Source organism: Poecilia mexicana, unplaced genomic scaffold (assembly GCF_051168715.1).
Source record: "Poecilia mexicana isolate PSO_F unplaced genomic scaffold, ASM5116871v1 scaffold_5, whole genome shotgun sequence".
In the NCBI taxonomy this organism is placed as follows: domain Eukaryota; kingdom Metazoa; phylum Chordata; class Actinopteri; order Cyprinodontiformes; family Poeciliidae; genus Poecilia; species Poecilia mexicana.
Genome location: NW_028263374.1, coordinates 2,743,953 through 2,767,601, shown reverse-complemented (window position 1 = coordinate 2,767,601; position 23,649 = coordinate 2,743,953). Strand labels below are relative to the sequence as shown.

General features: G+C 39.1%; 2 protein-coding genes across 3 annotated transcripts; both read left to right on the top strand.

Annotated features, from left to right (window-relative positions):
* On the top strand, positions 1 to 4,084 carry elf3 (E74-like factor 3 (ets domain transcription factor, epithelial-specific)). 2 transcript variants are annotated; one of them, XM_014991000.2, is made up of 9 exons: positions 1 to 161; positions 301 to 449; positions 1,205 to 1,438; positions 1,572 to 1,679; positions 1,765 to 1,911; positions 2,002 to 2,076; positions 2,164 to 2,283; positions 2,406 to 2,601; positions 3,205 to 4,084. In XM_014991000.2, the coding sequence occupies exons 2-9, from the start codon at positions 308 to 310 to the stop codon at positions 3,329 to 3,331; spliced, it is 1,149 nt and encodes a 382-aa protein (XP_014846486.2). In that variant the 5' UTR covers positions 1 to 161; positions 301 to 307; the 3' UTR covers positions 3,332 to 4,084. The 2 variants fall into 2 exon arrangements, with proteins under 2 accessions (XP_014846486.2, XP_087861450.1); XM_088005324.1 differs by lacking the exon at positions 1 to 161 and having other exon boundaries at positions 290 to 449.
* Positions 4,085 to 12,350: 8,266 nt separating this feature from the next.
* On the top strand, positions 12,351 to 23,303 carry p3h1 (prolyl 3-hydroxylase 1). Its single transcript, XM_014990999.2, has 15 exons — positions 12,351 to 12,846; positions 14,517 to 14,669; positions 15,433 to 15,622; positions 15,706 to 15,837; positions 16,586 to 16,725; positions 17,631 to 17,720; positions 17,824 to 17,876; positions 19,296 to 19,423; positions 19,503 to 19,630; positions 19,722 to 19,817; positions 20,023 to 20,173; positions 20,726 to 20,843; positions 20,926 to 21,001; positions 22,502 to 22,642; positions 22,763 to 23,303. Exons 1-15 carry the CDS (start codon positions 12,382 to 12,384, stop codon positions 23,189 to 23,191), a joined length of 2,490 nt encoding a protein of 829 aa, XP_014846485.1. The 5' UTR covers positions 12,351 to 12,381; the 3' UTR covers positions 23,192 to 23,303.
* The last annotated feature ends 346 nt before the right edge of the window (positions 23,304 to 23,649 follow it).

Genomic DNA, 23,649 nt, shown 5'->3' with positions numbered 1-23,649 from the left:
TAAACATGTTGACTTCCAACTGAAAGCGCTTTTTTGCCTTGGAGACAGGAACCTTATAAAGAACAGAAAGGAACAAAGACCGAAGAGACGACACACAAATTAAAGTGGGATAGTTTTGAATCATTTTTTTTTAACCATACAGTGGCTTTGTGCTGAAAGAGGTAAATGACTCCAAAGAATTATTTAATACAATTCATGTAGAGGAGACGCTCACATTTAAAGTTGCAACAATGTGAAAAATTTTACTTTTGAAAGAAAATGTTCAGAATAACTGATTTGTAACTTCTTGATGTCGCTCAGAGACTCGATGTCGTCGCCGTGCCTCAGCAGCATCTTGACTAACGCCAACCTGACGATGTATCAGACTGGCTTACCCGACATCCCCCCACAGCAGCTCCATGCGCTGCCCACCATCCACACTCTGGAGAGCAGAAGTTACAACACGAGAGGTAAGAGGATCGTCCGTCTGACGTCGAGGCGGTTTACCTTGTTTGCTTCAGGTCAACGTGGGACCTCCACTTAAACCCAAATGTGGAGAACTAGACTTTTGTTTGAAGTTTGTTTCTGACTGAGTGTGATGCATTGATCTCCCACCCATTCAAATTATTACTACTTCCAATCAAATGAGATATTTTGATGAAATATTTATGTTTTACTTTAAGTCTAAATCTCCAAGGTGTATGAATAATGTTTGGGCTCCACTGAAATTGACACCAGAAAACTATCAAGAAGTTTAGAAGCTCCTGTTTGTCATCAAAATCTACATCCTGTACAGTGATGGTAATATAGTAGAGTACTATTCTTCTTGTTCATGAGTCACATGATCCTGACTTAAGATAACCAAACCATGAGGTCACTTTACTTTGACCTAATTGCGCTAATGATTAACCGAACTGTCAATGTTTAACTGAACTCGACGCTCAAAGCAGAGAAATGCTGTGACCTCCTGCTTGGTCAACTGGGCTGGCTATGTTTGTCTGACCTTGACTGACTTCGTGGATAAAACACCAGAAAATGTAGATGTGCTCGGAAAAAAAACTCAAAAAGAGGATGTTTCAAGCAGAGTTTTTGTTTGGCTTTGAACTTTACTGGAGACGGGAAATCAAGACAGATTGATTTGATTTAAAAAAAAAAATTAGCACTTTTGTCAGAAGAACATCACCTTAATTGCCCAATCAGGTAATAAATGGCTCTCGTTCCTCAGGTCACTGGTACAAACAGATCAGCCCTCACCAATGGACGGCAGAGCATGTTCTAGAGTGGATCAGCGACCATGTGGAGAGCACCAAGTTTGATGCCAGCACCCTGAGTCTGGACTTCTGCTCCATTGACGGCCCAAACCTCTGCCGCATGAACCAGGAAGAGATGACTGCCATTTTTGGCCCGCAGCTCGGCCCACATCTTTACCAGAGCTTGGAGGAGTACAAGACCAAATATGGTAAACTAAATCTCTAAAATGTATCATTTTATTTTTCAAATCCACAGATATCAATCTGTCTGCATGCAATCAATCATCAGTCCATCTTCAGAGATGGTAAAAACCTAACAAATTCTTCTTTTTTTCTTTCCAGAACTGCAGAGTCTCTCTGGACCAGAACTAAGTGAGACATGTCAACTTCTTGATAACTTCCTGGACAACCTGAGCTTCCCTTTGCTGACCACGCTCAAAATTGGCCATGGTATATTTTGATATTTATTTATGTAGATAGCACAAGTTTGTAATGTTAGAGAAAACTTGGAATAACACATCCATCTACCACACAGGTGAAGAAACTGAGATAAAGAGAAACTTTGCCTACCGCGATGGTTATGATTTGACCAGATTCACTATGGAGTCCCTGACAACTCTGGACGACACCGATTACCTTTCTGACAATCCATCTGACAGTGAATGCAGCTCCTCGGCCAACAGTTAGTATACTGCTATCATCTTGTCAACGTTTTTTAAAGTTTGGCGTATCAAGACATGTCTTTTCTCAAACGTGTATGATGTGTGTTCAGGTGGCAAGTTTAGATTCATGAGCTCACCAGAGTCCGGCAGCAGCGAATCAGACCCTGAGTTCTACCCAGTGTCAAGTGAGTATTCAGGCACACTTGGTCTAGCATTCTGGTCTTACGGTATAGTCGAGGTTCGGCATGGTAAACGAATTGCTGTGTTGACAGAGGTCCATATCAAAACCGAAGACGGAGACTGTCGCATCAAGAGACCCCGAGGGCGGCCTCCTAAAGTCAACCGTGGACACAGCAGCAGCATATACGACAACCCAAAGAAAAACAAACATGGTACGCTTTCTACATTACAAGTAGTTTTTCTCCTCGGGTCAAGATTGCCTTTATCTTTGCGTGTTCATGCTGACACTTTCCACACCTGGAAACAGCGAGCTGATTGTTTCCTTCCTTTGCAGCACCTCGTGGCACCCACCTGTGGGAGTTCATCAGAGACATCCTCATCCACCCCGAGAAGAACCAGGGCCTGATGAAATGGGAGGACCGTCGGGAGGGGGTGTTCAAGTTCCTCAAGTCCGAGGCCGTCGCCCAGATGTGGGGTCAGAAGAAGAAGAACACCAGCATGACCTACGAGAAACTGAGCCGAGCCATGAGGTGAGTTCCTGCTGCACACAGCAAACCCAGAGCTCATTATGAAGGGATTTTTTTTTTCTCTGAGCTGCCCAGTAAAAAAGGAGTCCCTGCTCAATGAGTCTAAAAACATAAAATGTGTTCATTTTCTCAAATATGAATTTGCATTCGTAAACCACGGAACAAAACCCAGATTTAATTTGTTAAATACGGGTGCACTGGAGGTTTCTTCAAAGGGGTGGCCTGACTGGGACGAGTAAAAGTTTTGGGCTGGCACAGCAAAAAAACAAAAAAACAAAAAAGAGGATGGCTACTACTGTGTTGCATGACTTAACTGTGCACAGATGAAGTTTGTAAAGTAAGGTTTAAATCCTTTGTTTGAACCCTATAAACTAAACTTTATTGGTTTATAGTTATGCATATTGGCAACAATGACTCCTCAGGACCAAAAAGCCAAGATAAATACATATTTTATGAGAAGCAGATTGCCATAGCACGTCAATTCAGGGAATTATTTTCCAACATCAGAGTATCATCATCACCATTAGAACACTAGTGGTTGCTTTAGAACATTTTCTTCTCGTACAGGCCGTTGGAATCCCTAAGGTGATATGTCTCTACTTGCAGGTATTACTACAAGAGAGAGATTTTGGAGCGGGTCGATGGCAGAAGACTTGTGTACAAGTTCGGAAAGAATTCCAGTGGGTGGAAGACTGAGGAGATTGGCAGCGGTATCGGAGGCGTCAGTCTCTGAGCAGATAGAGATCACGAAGCCGACCAGCGCAGAAGTTTAGGAACCAGAAAAGCCTGTTTTTTGCCTGGCTGGGGAAAAAAGTCGTTACTATCTGAAACTTTAAAAGACGAAACTTCCTCTTACGGGAAGGTGTTGAAGAAAATGTAAGCCATTGTGTTTGGCTCCAGTAGGTTTTATGAACCAATATTAATGTTTCACGTATTTTATATTTTCATCCTCGTTACAGAAACTTTAGACATAGTTCTGCTGATGTTTTTGAGCCTTTGTAAACAAAGTAACAGTTGTTCAATATTCGCTGTAATTTGCATATAGTGTGTTTTTTTATTGTAAATTCATGACCTTCTAATCTCTGTGCTTAAAGTTTTTGCTGTGGTACATGGGTATAAATAACTGACACTGAAAATATCTTATTTTCTTTATTGTTCTGTCATAGTTCAGTTGACATACGAAACTCAATTGTGGCTCTGAATGTGAGATTTGGAAAGCACAAATTAAAGACAGAACAGAAAGAAATAAATGTAGGTGATGTTTTTGTCACGTCAACATTTACCTTATGTTCTACCTATCTGTATGACTTGTTATAAAGTGTGTAAAGCGTGTTCTCACAATGTTTATTAAAGAATAACAGATGAGTAATCCTACTATGTAGTTTACGGATTTTATGATTAGAGTTTTTTTCACATAAGAAATGTTTCACTCGTCAATCTCTGTATTGGTGGATGTGAGAAATAAACCACATTGTTTAAATGCTAATCAGTCAATTTGTTTTTTCTTTTGACCTCATGTAGATTTACCAGATGTTCCTTTCATTATGCCCCTCACATAAACCACACACACATAAAACTCAGACCATGCATATTTACACCTCTAAAAATATTAGAGGTATAAATAAATACTTTTTTTATTTTCCTTTCATTTTTGGCAGGAAAGAAAAAATAAATTTAAATAGTTGGCAGCATTTAGTCATGTGAATTTTAATCTGAAGAATACATTATATTTAAATTCAGCTCCATTCAGTTGAGAGTTACTTTATTAGAACCAAAGGGAAGTTGAATGATGCCATAATTCAGTTCACCCAAATATCTTCTAAGAGCCACTGTGTGCAGGAAGGATCTCAGCAGCGGTCAGTCTTGCAACCGATTTGAAGAGGCCTCTGACTGAAGACTGAGAAGACTGAGAATGTTACAGCCTCATTACTGCTGTGACATGTTAGTGGTGCATTCACACCAAATGAGTTTTGAGCGTCAGGCGTCCAATGAGTCCAATGCTCCACATAGACTTTGAATGTAAACCAGATGTGCCTGATGCTCAAAATGCGTTTGGTTTGACCATAACAGCTCAACATCTGGACAGCACAGATGATGTTCCACAGTTACGCTGTCAGCTGTTACTGTGGCGCTGCTAATTGGCTTTTCCTTCTCTTTAAATCTGCCTCTGGGCCATCTCTCCACCCGATACTATCCTTTCCCATTATGACTGATGGAAGCAATGTTTTGAAATTCATACTGATAGAGTTCAGTCAGAGTTGGGTTCTGCCTCTTTCATGTGTCTTTCTGAGCTGTTAGGTGACCCTGAGCCATCTCTGTAGCTCTGCTGGTATAAACTTAGGATGCTGCTACTATGTTTTCAGTTGTTTTTCTGTACACAGAAGCTACACCAGGTCTGGAGTTCCTCTTGGCTGTTGCATCTTCCTGGAGGAAGGTGCACAACTAAACGTTATTAATTTTTTACTTTTTATTAACACAGAAAATACTCCATCAGTTTCTTTGTTTCTTTTATTGTGTATCTGCTCTGTTTTCTCAAACCTCCAGTCGGTTGTGGCAGACAGATGCTTGCTCTGAGCCAGGTTCTGGTTCTGGTTCTGCTGGAGGTTTCTTCCTGTTAGAGGGGAGTTTTTCCTTTCCACTGTCGCTACATGCATGCTCGGTATGAGGGATTGCTGTAAAGTCAATGAAGCAACACAACGTGTTCGTCCAGGAGGAGTGAATGCTGCAAGTCAATGATGTGATGCAATCTGCTGGGTTTCCTTAGAAATATTTTTAACTAATTGAATAATGACCTGAGCTTATTGCACTATTTGATAACGAGGATCACTGGGAATGTGTGTGACCGAAATGAAATGAGTTGTTTGTAAAGTGGCTAAAGATGACATGCATTGTGAATTAGCAACATATACGTAAACTGAACCGAACTTATTTTGGACTTCTCTCCTTAAATTGAACATTTTAATACAAATTTCACTGATTCCTTTCAACAGCTTGATGTGCTTTGCAGTAAAACCTTTTTTAAGCCATACAGTATGTGCTGGATAATCATTAACTGGGCAAATAAAAATGTCCAATGTGTCACGCAAAATAGTCCTTATCATGTTAGTAGAATACGCGTTAGTGAGAAAGGAGTAATAAAGTTGCCCATAAAAACATCTTTAACATCAGAACCTTCAACGAGCCACAATTTAGATTAGCCGTTCAGAACCACGGTTGATACATACAGGTTGTATTTGCAAATATATAACTGACCAGTCAGTAATAAATTCTGCAGTAGTCTTGTTTAAAAGGAGGAAACTTTTCCTTTTCAGGCTGTTTTCACTGTTTTTCTGTAGGAAGGGAGCAGGATGACTGAAGAGACTCATGTGGGTTTTAATCTGAATTAGTCCATGAACCACACCATTTTTTTTTTCAGTCCATCTCAACGTGGGAAAGCTTAACCATCATTTTTGAAAAGTTATATGTTGTTAACTCTCATGTCCCTGATGTCACTGAATACCACTGGGGTAAAAAGAAATGTATCTAGTTTAGCTTAGATGAAAAATGGGAAAACTGTGTGTTATTATTATTATTATTATTATTATTATTATTATTATTATTATTATTATTATTATTATTATTATTATTATTATTATTATTATTATTATTTTAACAGGCTGTGACCACCTGACTCTGATGAAAATTACATTAAAGTCAAGAGAGTCTCCTTTAAGATAACACAAAACACTGCATTATAAATGTCCATCTCATCAGCTTTAGCCAGTCACACTCCAGTCTCAAAAAGCAGAATATATTGTCTTCGTGAGCTAATAACTGTGACTTAGCTACCACTTTGGCAGGACTGTCATAACAAAACATTATCTAGAGACATGTATCTTTTTAAATACTGTGGCTCAGCTTTGCCAACCTCAGATGAACCAAAATGTAAAAGTTTGGTCTCTGAATTCACATTTTCAACACTCTTAAAGATATTACTGTAAGCCTCATCATGGTCTCTGTGACTACACTAACTACAACAAAATAGTTTTTATTTATTTTATCTTACTGTTGCATGACAACACATTGCAAAAACACATTGGGTGGAGCTTCAGTTTGGGCAGATACGCCTGACCTAGTAGGTGAGTCTAAGCAAAATCTTTGTTCTTCTGACGCTATTGATACGGCAGATTTACAATTTACCAAAGCCGTACGACCTCCTAACCGCTGCTGGTTTAAATGCATTGTGATGAAATTAAATTAGTCACTTATTTGCTTTCCATAAAACATTTTTTTGCAGTCACAGGACGAGCATGCAGACACACGGGCCTGCAGTCGAAGTCATGCACCAGAAACCTGCTGGCCGTGGGGCGACGCATCTGACAGCCCTATCACTACGCTGCCCTTGTTTATCTATAGTGTCATATTGCACCTTTGGGATCACAATATGACTCTCAATAACTTCAATGAGAGCCATATTGTAAAGCCTGAAGGAGATAACCTATTTCGTCCCGGTTAAAATTCACTGTCTGCTGAGATGTAAGCAAAACGGCAAGAATCCAATCAGATCCAACATGTTCTCTGACAAACTCAAAGCAACAACTGATGATCTGCTGATTAAAAAAATCTTAAACGTGAACATTTACGACTCTGTTCTCTCTTTACAGCCTTTTCAAACTTTAGAAGTTGACTTATTAGATGTTTTCTAATCGTCCACGTTGGATGGGTTAATTATCTAACCACTCTACTTAGCAACTCTGACACACACTGAAAGAGGTGAGAGCAACTTCTCCTCCCACAAAGTCAACATACCTGTCGAGCAGGTAGGCTGGCAAGCTGCCAGGTCTGTGTGTTGCACGTAGCTTACTGGAAACTACTTGATCTGTACCAGAAAAAATACCGGAGACAGAGGGAGTGGTAGATTATGTTTTTTTTCTTTTCGTTTTTACTGCCGTGATCTCATCACATTGTCACTTGATAAACACATGCAGTCAGTAAGCCAGTCACCCGTGTTATACATTAAACTGACCTCTAACACCCCTCTGCCTGGTAAATCATAAAATCACCCATTACAGAAACCAACATGACTCTATCTGGGAGACGTAGGAGCTGAGATAAAGAGAGAGAGAGAGAAGCAGTAAAAGATCACGTGTCACGTGGCCTGCTTTGATGTTATAATAGGACTTAATGCTTTATGTTTTATACATGGGGGCCAAAGTGTGCATGGACAGGAACTCCATGTGTGAATCATAAAGTAGAAAATATTAAAGTGCTGTAAGAGTACGGACAATGTCACCGGATTTGGGTTGACATAGAGAAGTTGAATAAATAAATAAATGAAAAAAAAACATGAGAATTTTACTTTTAAAACCTGGATATTGGTGGCTTTTGTAACACCAATATCCATTGCTTTTCTGATTGCTTTTCTGCACCCTTCCTTTAGAGACAAGCAAGCAGATAAAGTGAAACTCAAAGTTGCTGCAAGGCATAAACTCCGATGAACCCGGGAAGAAGGGATGTGGCACGAGGTTTTCTACAAATGATGCCACAAACACAAGTTCTGGTGAAAGCAAAGAACAGAACAGTGGATAACAACAAAATACGCATCTGTTAACAAACACCGGCAGCGAAGTCAAGCAAATAAAGCACCGTTGAACTAAGATCAGGTGGAACGTGTGTATGTGTGTGTGTGTGTGTGAGACTGAATCGGAATAAGTTGTTTATTGAAGTGTCTCGAGACGATGTCTGTTGTGAATTGAAGCGATGCAACAAAAACAAAAAATGGAATAGAGCTGAATTAAATTGTAAACAGCGTTACAAAATAACACGATACGAAGTTTGAAACAGAAATCTGGACTTGCAGCTCTTGGTGTTGTTGGGTTGGATGGTCTCGGTCTTTGTCAGGCTGCTTGTGGTGTTGGATGTGGTTACATGGTGCAGGTCTGCTCTCATTGGGTTTAAAGGGTCGGATTCTCTGAAGTGGCTGCTGTACAAAAACATAACCACACTGTCTGCTTCTCTGGGACAACATCTTTATGAAACACAAATAAATATGTTTTTATGCTCATGACAGACAGGTTTGTTTAAACAAGAACACTTCCAGTCCATTCAGTCTTTATTAAAGTGTCTTGAACAAGTAAGAGTCCAGATGACTCTGATGCCCTTAAATGTAAAGCTCTTGCTCTTCAGTCACTACTTTCATGATCTTGTTGAGAAGCTCAGAGAGGGCAGAAACATTTCAGTAGCAGCTCACTGGTCATGAAATTCACTCTTAGCTGTGTGTTTTTTTAAATTTGCTCTAAAAAATAAAACTAAACAAAAATTTTCATTGGCTTTTGACTGTCCATCTTATTCACTCAAGATGCTACTTTATAACATCTTTTATGTCTTCTAGATTTTATATTTTAATGCCTTTGGTCATTTGTGCCTTTTTTTAAGTGTTCATGAATAAAGTTGACTTGGTTTGGATATTACAACCTCTTTTAGGTAATACAAATTTAAATTCAATTCAAAAATACTTTATTGATCCCAAAGGGAAATTAAATTCATGAAAATAAATTCATGATCTTAACTAGACCGTTAGTTGGGTTGAACACATCCATCTGTCTGTCTGCTGCAGAAGCTTAATTAGCCTGTGAAGCTAATCTACATCTGAAACATTGATATTAATATTGATATTGGGGCTTAAATTGCTAGTTTTATGTTCTGGAGAGAAGTTACATCATACAGCATCATGTGCTTCAGTTCTAAGTCATTACTTAGAACTGAAGTAATGACTCATGCTAAATACATATATTTCATGCTAAATACATATATTTAGCATTTTATGACTGAAACTCCTTTATGGTTTTGGTGTACGATGCCAGCAGCAACCATGAACAGATGGAATCATTAAATAACTCATTTCTAAACAATATTTTGGAGTCGGCTCCCTGCTTTTTTCACTCTGATGGTTAATGTCATCCACAGATCTTCCATGTGTTTTATTAAAGAAAAACCTGCAGTGGATCAGTGATTCCTATCAAACTTTAATGTTCTGGTTCACCACAGAATACTTCAGGTTCTAGAAGAAACAAATATGAAATTGTTCTGTAGCTGTGAGTATGTGACCTTTCATTTTTCTCTCTCCTTCTGATGCTGGTGCAGGTGTGATCTGGAAACAAGGACCCTGCAGTGTAACTTAACAGTGAATGCAGCTGTGTTCTGTTCCTGTGACTTTTTACCCTTTACCTTTTTTTATGACTGTCCAGCTGAATCAGTCTATTTTCCTCTGCTAAAAATCAAATGGCAAAGAGTTAAATATTCATTTTGCTGTCCTAAAGTTCGTAAATTGTCTGCTGTGCTCACTCAGAAAGTGCTACAGAAACCTATTTTAAACACAAGTAGAGTGACTGTGTTAATATCTGACTGACAGCCATTCACAGAGCAAATATAGATCAGTTTTAGCCTAAACATGAATGTGACGTTTATAATGTTTAGATGTTATTGGTTGTTTATCTCATTCCTTTACATCCATCACTTTTTCCCCACTGGGTTGTTCACAGTGTGGGCTTGAGTTACAGAGAATCCAAATAAGGAACAGTAAATTACGCAAGGAAGGGGGACAAAAAAAGGCCTGTGCAGTGAGTGGGCGTGTTGCACGCGATCTACAAGGATTGACTGCGCAGTTGATTGCAGGAGCAGCAGCGGTGCAGATCCGCCATATTTAAATGAGGATCTTGTCTGAGTCACTGGCTGTCATCATGGAGAGTATCGGAGCGAACATGAAAGAAAAACAAAGTAGAACGTCACTATACTGGCTGGAGGTGTAATAATAATAATAATATAAAAAATAATAAAAAAAAAAAAAAAAAAAAAAAAAAATAATAATAATAATAATAATAATAATAATAATAACATGGTACAACACAACAGCAAAAACATTTAACGACAAAACTAAAACTGTCTTTTTATAGCATATATATATTTGTTGTACTTTACTAGCTCCTTTATGCATAAAAACTTGAGTCGTGACATAAAATTAATAGGTCACAGTTGTTTTACAGATTTTTCTTAATTAACTGTAGCAGAAACAGTGTACAGCACAGACTGAAGAATGGCTTAAAAACTTTCCATTTCGATAAAACTTAATGTTAGAGTGGTTTATTCTGCTATAGGTTTAGATTGCTGGATACACTTGACTACGTTTCCCCTTTTTAACCAATTTGAATATTAAACTGAACTGGACTGCAATCAGTCCAGTTCAAACTGGAATCTGTTTGTATGACTGGACTGATTCTATTTTTTCTTCTTTCAGGGCATTGAGTTGATATTAGGTGTGAATAGGTTTTATATAAGTAAACTGAACTGATTTTTTTTTTTACGTTGACAAAAAGAAGAAAATGTGCTGCAGGTTTGTGTCAGAGGAAAGAGTTTACTCTAAAACAAATGGAGGAATTACAAGATTATCGCAGTCACGCTTCAGATCATATCTCTAACCCTTTTTAAACAATTTTATGCAACTAGAAACACATTTCTGTGTTTCACTTTATGACTGAAAATAGTTTCAGTTCTTTGTTTTATTCAATTCAGCAGGAAAATTCTTTTTTAAATATTTTAATTCAATCGTATAGTTTGATCGTAAATGAGACACGTGTCTTTCCTGAGACAATAAAACAATATAAGACTCTCCTTGACATTGTTTCAGTAAAGGCCCCTTGTTAGCTGCTCACTGCCCCTTTAGGGGGACTGAGAACCCCTAAAGGTTTTGACCTTTAGGTTTTGATCCTAAAGGTCAAAACCTAACCCCCCCCCCGCTGTTCCACACACCAAGGGAAATGATTCATTCTTTGACATGAAATCAGAGCAATCCAGCGTCCTGACATGGATGTTGATGAACACGTTGAACTGTGATGTATCAACAGCGCCCCTCTGTGGACTGAAACGGTAATAAATGCAATACTTTGAAAAGGACTTGCACTGTAAAAACACAGTCCTACCAAAGATTCCTCTTCCCCCAATTCACATGCAAATATCTTAGTACACTTGAAATAAGACAAAACTAACTGACAAGTAACTATTCAGCAAAATATATCAGCTGATTTTAAGTAAATAATTCCTTAATATTCATTTAAAAATAATACTAATGCCAGTAATAACAGATTTTGTCGTTTATGACGAGGCATTTTTCCCATGTTGTGTAAAAAAATAAAATAAAATTGTCCAGTATTCTGACTTTCTCCCACGGTTCGAACTGTTGGGTTCATTTTTCTCTCTAAATTTCCCTTGGACATGAGTGTCCTGGGTTTGTCCTGTGCGTTTCTCACTATGATGGACTGGTGACCTGTCCAGGGTGGACTCAGGGTGGAGATAGACACCAGTCCTCCCCACCCCTCACAATCCTGCAACATAATTCATATTACACTGGGTTGCATTTATAATTTCAAGTAACACTTCTGCAAATCCAAACTGTACCCTTGTTGAAGTGGCTGTGGGCTCACCCAGGTGTTTTGAACAGCTGAATGGTTGCTAAGTGAAATTAAAGTATTTCTCAAATATGTATGAAAAAATCAAAGCAACACGCCAGGTATGTTTCTGATGAAGGAATAACATTATAACATGACCAATTTTTGAGCTTTAATAATAATATAATAATAACAATTATGTACTTTTTTGTTGCCTTTTTTTTCGTCACTATGTAAAATATTTTGAAGGTGTTGGGGGGTGGAACAGGGGTTCTCAAATGTCCAATCCCGCCTCCAAACTAAAAGTTCCTGTCTGGAGGAGAAGGGCCTCCTTCTCTGTGCTGTTCTGGCTCCGGACCCCATCATGGGACCCCGCAACGCGCTGATCTGGACATGTCTCTGGCTCACTGCGGGCTTCTGCAGGCCAGACTCCAGTCTGAGTAACTTAACTTTGGTGCCTTATGATTTCCTCTTCGACGCGGCGGTGGAAGCCTACTACAGAGGGGACTGGCTTGCGGTCATCCTGAACATGGAGAAGGCCCTCAGGAACAAAGCTACGGTCCGAAACGTGAAGGTTCAGTGTCGGCTGCGATGTGACAACCAGTCCGCTCTCGGCGAGCCTTTACGGGGCTTGGAATTTCCTATCCCCGGGGCCGGTTCGGTGGAGGATTTAAGCTTTTTCCAGAACATTCTGAAGCGGGCAGACTGTGTGAACTCGTGCGAAACCGAGAAACTCGGTTCTCCAACTTTGCATCAAGTCAGCGAGGAAGTGGAGCTGGAGTTTGGGAAGAGGACTCCGTACAACTACCTACAAGTGGCCTATTTCAAGGTAACTTCATGGTCGGACGCTTCATTGTGGGATTTCACGTTTTCATTCAGAGCTAAGACAGGTCTGCCTTGTAAACACCCAGCCCCCTCCTTCGGACGGAGACTTCTCTGCCACGTCTTAAATTGAATTCTGCCTCCACGTAAATCTGACGTTGGGACGTAGAAGTTCAGCACTGTGTAGTTTGAAGAGTCAAAAATAGCGGAAACGATTCAGTTTGTAAAATAACAGTGCGCTTGGTAGGCAGTCGTTTCATTTTTAGCTATTATCAAGGCTTTCTTAGGTTTTTATGAAGTGCAAATATTCTGTTACCCATTTAAAACTCGGTATTATTAAAAAAAAAAAACAACAAAAAAAAAAACAATACACAATCAGATGTACAATAACACAACACACGTTGTCAGAAATTATATCAGTTTGGCAAAATGCAGAGAAATATGTAAAACAGATAAAACTACATCCCTTATTCATCTTATGCGACCACTGCATCCATTGGTTTGACTGTCTCTCTGTCTGTATCTATACTGTAGACATACACAGTTGAAGCCAGAAGTTTACATACAGCTGATCAGATCTCCCAACAGGACTGAGATCAGGTCTCTGTGATGGCTGCGCTAAAACACTCACTGGAGTTGCCCACCCCTGCTTTAGATGTTACTTCAATATACAAAATATTAACATGTTTTGTATATTGTATATAAAAGATGTAACTTCAATATTTCCACATAATGTCCTTTCCTCATGATGCTATCTATTTCATAAAACATCCCCAAACATGATGCTTCACAGTGAGGATATTGCCTGTCACAAGCGACCCAGTCTGTTTAAACTTTAGTTTAATCATGAATCCAAAAATGAAAGTCTTTGTTCCTGTGTGCTTTTGCAAACTGCAATCGGACTTTTTGACGTTTCTTTTAGAGTAACTGCTTCTTCCTTGCTGAGTGGCTTCTCAGCCCATGTTGGTATGTTTCACTGTGGACTCTGAGACTGTCTGACCAGCTTCAGCCAGCGTCTTCCATTATTCTCTGGCTTTTGTTCTGGAGTCGATTTGCAGATTGACTTGTTCACCTCCGGGACACAGAAGCCTTCTGCTTCCTGAGCCGTCTGATGGTTGGACATTCCCATCATGTTAAACATCAGCATGTGAACGTTGTTCCCAAAGATGAACCAGATTTGTGCAGTTCCCAAAGCAATAGCAATCACCATCTTGGATTTCTCTCATATCTAGAAACATGGTTATCATTCTGTATGTTAACTTCTGATTTTTGAAGACATTAATAAATAAATGTCTGACATATTCTATCTGTCTAAAACAAGAGATGTTTGGTCTGATTTAACCTCAGACAGTGAGAAAAAAAAAGTTTATATTTTTTTTTTTATTCGGTGTATGTAAACTTCTGGTGTTAACTGTACCTGCAGGGTTTTTCCACCACACTTCAATTTCTATGGCAACTATGAAATTTGACATCTTCTGTCTCCTTATCTTCACTCCATCTATTGACTATCTCCTTTGCAAATGTAATCATTTCCATTTCCATAGTTGCCAGTTTGTAGACATTAATATTTTAGTTTTACTCAGACTGATGCAGGACTTTCACTGTGTTTTTCGTCTGTTTTGTAAATTTATTTCACCAAGAACATCAGGCGAACAGAAGCGATCTGTGTTGTTTCAGATCAATAAGCTGGACAAGGCGGTGGCAGCTGCCCACACCTTCTCCCAGGCCAACCCAGACCACCTGGAGATGAAGCAGAACCTGGAGTACTACAGGATGATGGCGAGAGTGGAGGAGGAGAACTTCAGAGATCTGGAAGCTAAGCCACACATGGTGAGAACTAGACATGCAACAATCCACTTTTTTTCCCACATCTGATACTTAATTATTATTTAATGACAAAGAATTAGACTGAATAGATCTGCCGTTCGATTGGCAGAGTTGGGCAGTAATTAGTTATATTTACTCAATTACATTTACTTGAGTAACATTTTTGAAAGAAATGTACTTTTAGGAGTATTTTTACTATGCTGTGGTTTTTTCTTGAGTTATTTTATTATGAAGTATCTCTACTTTTACTTGAGTAAAATTTCTGGATTTTCTACCCAGAGAATGGAAAACAAACATGTTTTAATCAAAATGTTACCAAACAGAGACACACAGCTGCAGGTTTTGTTGTTTATTGAGTGAAACTGATTTGTTCTTTTGTTCTTTTTTGTCACGTACATGAATTATTGTCATTTATGTCCTTATTTCCACTTAACTTTATATTTTGGTCCTTCTGGTGATCTAATTTTTAAATAAATGATTGACAATTTGATCAGTTACTCGGTACTTTAGTAGGGTTTTTACCAGATACTTTTTTTTTACTCTTGCTTGGGTAATTTACTGGATCGTTACTTTTTACTTTTTATTCTAGTGAAATATTTTGTTCATATTTTTCTTGAATAAAAATATGTTGATGTAGTCCAAAATTAACTTACATCTACTTTTTTTGTGCTCAACTTGCCCAACTTGGTAGATCAGACACATATCTGATAACCGATACCCGATCCGGAATTATTTTCAAAATCGGTAACGTGGCGTCTTTCCTCAGGCTGAGTTTCTGCTGGGGAAGAGCTTCTATAGCGATGACTCTTTTGGCCTGGCAGCCAAACACTTTGAGAACGCCCTGGAGGAATACTTCACCGCCTACAAGGAGTGCAGAGCTCTGTGTGAGGGGGGGTACCGCTTCGACGGATACACCTACATGGAGTACAGCGCCGACCTGTTCCAGACCATGACAGGTGAGGCAGAGGAGGTGAAATACGTTTACACGTTGCATCTTCACGTTTCATGGCGCTCATGCAAATGTGACTGTTTGTGTCAGATCACTACATGCAGCTGCTGAACTGCAAGCAGCACTGCTCCGTGGAACTGGCCTCCGCTGCTGGCAGAGACGCTCCTTTCGAGGACTTCCTGCCCTCTCACTTCAACTACCTGCAGTTCTCCTACTACAACAGTAAGTCTGTCAGTCTGTCGAAGTGAAATAGGGTCAGACTAGAGCTCACGGCGGTGTACAAATACTCTCCGGCTCATACCTGTTGTGTGTTTCCACATTTTGTCACATTACAACTGAGGGAGAACATCTGTCGTATCGTTTATTGTGATAAATTCCTTATCATGACGGGATTTTGATTTATCTTTATGATAAATTCCAATTAATGATATTTTAAAAAAACACAACTAAAATGTCGGTATTGTGGGATTTTTTTTTACTATTTTCCTCCACTGTTTGTCAAATAAGAGCATCAAGGCATATCAATTAGTTTGAAAATATGATTACCGGTAAATGCAGTTACTGTGTACAGTGTAGTGATGCAAAGTCACTCGTCTTTATGTGACTGGCTTCTCAAACACGTGTGTTACAATTGGATATGTATTTCTAGAGCAGCATAGAGCCTAAAGTTTTGGAGAACTATTTGGTTTGAATATCTGTAGAATAAAACGAGTCGTCCTGCCGGACAACTTCTGTCAAGCAGAATGGGCAAATATTGCTTTGTTAAAATTCCGTTCTAAAATTATCGTAAAAATATTTATATAACTTCCAGAAGTTAAGACACTCATCAGCATCATGTTTTGCTGAAAACTGTCACATTCAGAAAGCTTGAAATGAGAAAATAAACCTCCCAACCCGGCTCAACCCCAAGTCGACCCAACCTGACTGAAGCAGATAATGCTGTTGCTCCTCCCCCTCTTCCTTTTTGCAGGTGAGAAGTATGAGCAGGCCATAGAGTGTGCTAAGACCTTCCTGTTGTTCCACCCTGAGGACGAGATGATGAACCAGAACCTCAACTATTATTCTGCTGTGCTTGGTGAGGAAAAGGCTGCAGCCATATCAGCCAGACAGGTACTGCCACATTCACAACGCTGGACTTGATCGATTTTATCGGTGTTACCGCTGAAGGACAGGATGACCACCTTTTTAATATCTGCTGACAGAAAAAAACACCAGTTAAACTCCCCGTCAAGAGGCAGCTTTGTTTTTGAGAATCGGTTAAGTTTTGGCTTGACGGCTCATTAAAACGTGTCATGTTCTTCAGTCACACAGTGTAAAATATCTTTTTTTGCATCAACATTTAGATGCGTTTATCAAAAGAAACAGTCCTGAAATGCTTCTCTTTTTTAATCCCTTATGTTTTTTTTCTATAGTAAACAATCTGAACCTTTGAAAATGTCTTTGTGGATCAGTTTCTTTTACACTGCAAACATACAAAATCTTAGCAAGTATTTTTGATCTAGTTTCTAGTGCAAATATCTGAATACACTTGAAATAAGAGTAAACTAGCTAACAAGTAACTTCTCAGAAAGATATTCTGATAATTCCTTAATATTGATGAAAAAGTTCTAATTTCATTGGCATATTATTTCACTAAAACCATGGGGAAAATATCTTGTTATAACTGAAATAATTTCACTGGAACAAGTAGTTTTTCATTAATATTAAGGAATTATTGACTTAAAATGAGCCCAAATTTCCTGCTGAAAAGTTATTTTTAAGTTAGTTTTTGTCTTATTTCAAGTGTAAGATCTTTTCACTTGAAACTAAACCAAAACTACTTGGTAAGGTGTGTTTTTGCAGTACACCTTCTATTTTATCACTATTACTATGAATTTAGGGCGAAAGCGTTTGGCTCTCATCTAACAAGCAAAATATTTTGAACCTCAAAGAATAGTAAAATGACTGATAATTAGTTGACTTTGTGTCCATTAAATGTGTCACAAGCTGGGATTTGGTGTCTGCTCTGTAACCAGGTGGTGAAGCAGTACATCCAGCAGTCCATACTGGAGAAGGAGCTGCTGTACTTTGGATATGAAGCTTTTGGAATCACCTTTGTAGATCCGGTGAGCAAACAAAACCATCCTCCTCCTGTTTTTCCTTGTCGTTATGGAACACTGATAACTGAAAATTCTCCTTTTAACATGCAAATGTTGTTTTCACTGCAAGGACACTTGGACTCCAGAGGATGTGATGCCAAAGAAGCTGAGGAACAAACACAAGTAAGATTCACGGCACTTCGGCAAATTGAGCTAAGCATTGCAATGTTAGTTTATTCTTGACACGCCTATTATAATACATGTGTTTTCAATTTGCATGTCTTATGGATGTGAATGTCTTACTTTGTTCAGCAGAATATTTAGTACTGCAGAAAGCCCACATGTGTTAGATTTTAACCTGCAGAAACGTTTCACGTAGTCTTGCTCTTAATGGGAAGTTTCAGGAAGCAAATCAAAAATGTGTAAAATTACATTTACACCAATGTACCAACATCAAACAAACAGCTCATCAGGGATTTGGATACTTTTGTTAAACTGGAATTAATTTTCCCACCACAGCTACATGTTTGCTGCGAAACCTGCCACATCATGTGGCACTAATGTCCACATCCAACATATAAAAATTAGCTGCGATGTAAAACAATCGTTGAATTAATCTTATTTAGTAATCGATGCATCGTTAACTAGAGTATACACGCTCAAAAAAGGCAATATGCTGAAAGAAAAACCCGCTCAGAGCAGTACTGAAGCAAAAACAAAAACAAGTAATAAAACAAAACAAAGCAAAAAAAAAAAAAGTAAATAAATAAAGATTAAAAACAAATACACCATTTACATTTAAGACAAAACACCTTTCTCTGTAAGCATGTTCTACCCAGAACTCCTCAAGTGGGTTAGTTTTAGTTTAACTGGGTTCTGGTCCAGTCGACAATGAATTCAGAATCCATGGAATAGAAATATGCTTTTTTTGTCCCACTCCGGGGAAATCCAGTTGAATTAGCATTTTGATGTATTTATTACATTGTCTAAGAAGGATATAGTGGTTTGTCGCGTCCTTCTAAGCTCCAAAACCAAAATTTGACCAAGAAGGGCCGTGGGTGTCTGGGCTCTTGAACGCATTTTCCACTTGATTGTTTGAAATATGTAGTGTATTTCCAGCAAAAATATCCCTTACAACATAGATAAAAATAAATAAATAAGTAACTTTTAAGAAAGATATAGCAGCTTTTAACATCAAACTCAGTTTGATGTTAAAGTTAAAAAAGTGGTAAAAAGGAGTCATTTTACAAAAACTTCCCTTCATCACACTGGACATCTAACAAACAAAAGACATCCACCACCCAGTGTGTTAGGAGGGTCTAAAAGTTACCAAAGTAATCTAAACTATTGCAAAATACAAAAATTAATAACAGATTTCGGTTTCTACCTAACAAAAAAAAATCTAAATTGACAAAATTTCTTATATTTTAAAAAAAATCAACGTAGTTAAAAGAAAAATCTGCAGAATCTGGCAAATTTTCCCATCCAATTGATCGTGAGAACAATTGATAGCTGCAGGCCTACATACAAGCTCCTGCAGTGTGAGTTATGTTAATCTCCATCCACTCCTCTGTCACTTTGGAATAACTCTGCGTGTCTCAGAGCCGAGAGAGAGACTGCAGCGAGGATCACGGAGGAGATCGGAAACCTGATGAAGGAGATTGAAACTCTGGTTGAGGAGAAGAAGAAGGATTCTTCGGACATGGCCAAGATGATTGCGCCCCAAGAAGGTGACTGTCCAAACGCCAGAGTCCTTTGGGACGCTTCATCCGAGAGCTACAGAAATGTACTGTGACCTGCTTCCTCTAGGGGGTGCCGTGCTGTTCGATAACATCAGAGTTACCATGACATCCATGCAGCTGAACGGCTCTCACCGGGTGCTGCTGGACGAGGTGATCAGCGACGATGACTGCAGGGAGCTGCAGCGCCTCTCCAACGTGAGTCCAAACAAAAAAGGAGCTTCGTCCTGGATGGCTTTTGTGAGAGAGCGTGTCACGTCAGCGTAACCATCCTACACTCCTCCCCCAGGCTGCTGCTCTGAAAGGCGACGGCTACAGCGGGCACCCATCTCCACACACACCTAGTGAGATGTTCCAGGGGGTCACCGTCCTGAAGGCTATCAAGGTCAGCTTATTTTATTTTGCAGAATAGTGGATAACTGGGTTGTAGAAAATATACTGTCACCTTCCTGAAAATAATGGCCTAAGTCATTACTGACAAAAGTGATTATGGTTAAAAAGAAAAAATATGTTCTGTGTGTAGAGAGACAAGCCTTTGTCATTTGGCCCATTCCATGCTGGCCGTTATATTGTGTTTTTATGTTTCGTAGCTTGGCCAGGAGGGAAAGGTTCCTCTGAAGAGCGCTCGTATGTTCTTTGACCTGAGTGAGAAAGTCCGGAAGGTGTTGGAGTCCTACTTCCGACTGGACACGCCTCTGTACTTCTCCTACTCTCATCTGGTGTGTCGCTCTGCCATCGATGGTGAGCTCAGCCACTAGGGGGTGATCATGCTCTCTGTCTGAGACTTGCACAGCTTACAGAAAACCACTTCCAGTTTGTAGTGATAAGACTAGTTCAGTCGAATGTAAGAGTAAAGTTAGAAAAAGTCTTTTATGAACAGTAGTGCAAAGGTGATGTATGTTACTGTCATGTGTTTTTTTGTTTATAAAGCACAAATCTTATTGTTGTCATTAGTTAATAACAGAGTTATGAACGTGACCAAGCCTCAAATTCCAACTACTTCCGAGTAAAACACGAAAGTGAAATTATTTCCACATATAAGATCGTAGCTCCACCATAATCAAAGACAACACTTACTTAAATAATTTGGTGGGGATTGAGTCTTAACATAGTGGAAGACTGAGATTAAGTTAATATTGATGCAGCTAGCACAAATCTGCTGCAGAGCAGAAAATATCCATGGTGCTATTGTTACTAGGTGCTCCACCTGGTTTTGTCAGCCTGATGCGCTGTAGGTCAGAGGTCGTCTGACAGTGGAATGGCTAACTTGTCTTTGTGCCGCCGCTTGTTCAGAAAAGCAGGAGGACCGGAAGGACCTGAGCCATCCTGTTCACGTCGACAACTGTGTCCTGGTTTCTGACCTCAATCAGTGTAAAAAAGAACCTCCTGCTTACACTCACAGAGACTACAGGTGAGGTAAAAAAACAAAAACATTCTGAGGAGATCTTTGTGTTTTTTGTTCTCTGCCTAACGTTGCAGTGTCGTTCTTTCAGTGCCATCTTGTATCTAAATGATGACTTTGAGGGAGGAGAGTTCATTTTCACTGAGCTGGATGCCAAAACAGTCACCGTAAGTAGCAGCAGGGGCTGATGGGAAAATGAGTGACACTAAGTAAGGGGCATTTCTGGAAGATTAGTGTTCTGAACAAAAACTAGTTCTTGATTGAGCTCATCCAAGTTAAAATGAATGAATTCATGTTCATAGTTCACCATCTATCTAGGTATTTTGAACTAAGTTCACAGATCCAACTACAACTAATTCTTTCTGATTTCAAATAGTGTGTGTACATATTAGTGCCACTGCCTGTCCTTTGTTTTATTGTTCCCTGTTGTCCTTGCATGTCTTATTCGCATATTTTAATATATTCATTCACACAAAAGAAAACTGACCAAAGAGTGTCCATTTTAGCTGCTGTCTTTATTGCGGTCATTCTTAATCCTCTTACTAGCATCAATATGACACAGATGAGATTTGTAAGGAGTTTTCTTTATCCCTTTAAGCTGTTATTGCAAAGTCAAAAACCCACCGTAATTCAGAATAATAGTCAAAAACTGGAAGCTGAAGTTGTCTTGGATATAAAGTACTCATCACACAATTATTTTACAATTATTAAACTATGCAATGAAGAGAAATTGAGGGCGCATGTATGTATTTCATAAGTGGAATGATCCTCCACAATGTTCCTCTTTAATCCTAATTCTGGAAAGACTAAAGCACTTTTACTCTACTAGACTTGGTTTTGTGTTTTAAAGAAAACACTTATTTGTGCTGGGAATAGACTAAAAGTTTTTCTAGATCAAATAAACTGAAAAAAAAATTAAAAATACCCAAAAAGTTAGGAAGCACTCTTTCATTCAATACGATGGAAAAGTTAGCTCTTTGTTTCATATACATATTGCACATTTAATTTATTGATGAACTTTTAAAGAAAAAATTACAACAGAATTATGTTGCTTTTCTAGCCAGAAATAACACATTTTTGGACATCAGGGGACAAATTAGAAAAGAAAAAAACTTCACTGATGTATAAATTAAATACATCTCTGTTTTTCTTTCCGTTACTCACCCACAGCACGGCTGGAGGGAGGAGTTACAAGCTGCAGCTTCTTCTCACTCCGTTTCCTGTCTGTAAACAAATAAAACCCCCTCAGCTCCAATCTGCTGATTAAAAAAATAAATAAGATTAGAAACAATAAATGTATTTGTTGTCAAGCTCATATGTCTGTCCATTCAATAATTTAGCAACAAAAAAGGATTTTGAATTCAAAATGTTTCTTACTTTGTCAATATATTTTCATTATTTTGCTAGTTACGGGCTCTGCCGTCAAGTTAGATTTAAAAATTTGACTGACTGATGGCCACACTTTTCAGATTTTTGTTAGTACATAAACATGTCCTTTATCTCGCCTCTCATAGTGCGACGTTGACGTAATGGTTCATCACATACAATCCTAATATTATAAATAGATGTAAAACGATGCACTGTGACGATGTTAAAAGTGCTGAGCACGCGTGTCGCTCACGTTGTAACAGATGGTAGATTAAACGTTTCGTCTTCATGCCCTGCAGGCTGAGGTTCACCCCCGCTGCGGCCGGGTTGTCGGGTTCGGAGCAGGGAAAGAAAACCCTCACGGCGTCCGGGCCGTCACTAAAGGTCAGAGATGTGCAGTGGCTCTGTGGTTCACCTTGGATCCCACTCACGAAGAAAAGGTAACGCATCTAATACTTGTCCGCTGACTTCGCTCAATATGAACAAATAAGAAAGAAAACTATGTTTTATTTGGAGGTGTTGTACCTTTTAAATTTCTCTCTTTTTTTTGCCCTTACCAGGAGAGAATCCAGGCTCAGGACATGCTGAACATGTTTTCCACACCTGTAAATGAAGAGTTCAGCCAGAAAGAGTCACAGGACTCCGGTGAGTCTGGGCCGGCTGCTTCACAGGCCGACCAGTTAGCAACGGACCAACGGGAAAAGAAACCGGACACAGCTTCTGCTGGAAAATCAGCTGATCGGCCAGAGGGCACGACTGAGAAGAAAAGGACTACCAAACCTGCTGCTAAGGCCAAAGCTCCGGCCAAAGCAAAAAACAAACCTGGAGACGCAACCAAGGCCGCAGCCGGCACCAAAGCCGCAAAACAGAAAGTGAAACAGGGCAGTAAAAAAGGTGCAGCTCCTGCCGTTAAAAAGACGATAAAAGGTTCCTCCGAGAAGGACTCAGCGTCAGCCTCTGATAATGAAAGTGGAAAAGATGAGCTGTGACGTGTGCAGGTGTGAGTGTGTCAATGTGGTGTCTACTTTTTTTTTTTGTTTTTTACTTCTCAATATCTTCACTGTGGATGAATGAATAAAAGGAAATGGTGTGTTACAATAATTGGACTTGCTTTAAAATGCATTAATGGGCACCTTTCAAAGTTTAAAAGGTAAACGAGTGAAGAGCCTCTGACCAACTGCGTCCGTCTGCTGTAGTTCCATTACAAATGTGCGCAAACCTTCGTCTGTTTTTCTGCTAATGTCGAAAAAACACAACTTAAAAAACACAACTTACCAATTGTGATGTTTTCATGAAATAGGAAATTACATTAAAATCACACATGAATAAACTTATTCATGCAATAAGTCACTAAAAATCATGGCAGTAGTAACATTTGGCTGTTGATCGTGTGAAAAGAGTGCAATTTTGTGAAATGTATTTATTTTGATACGGCTGAAAAAAACAC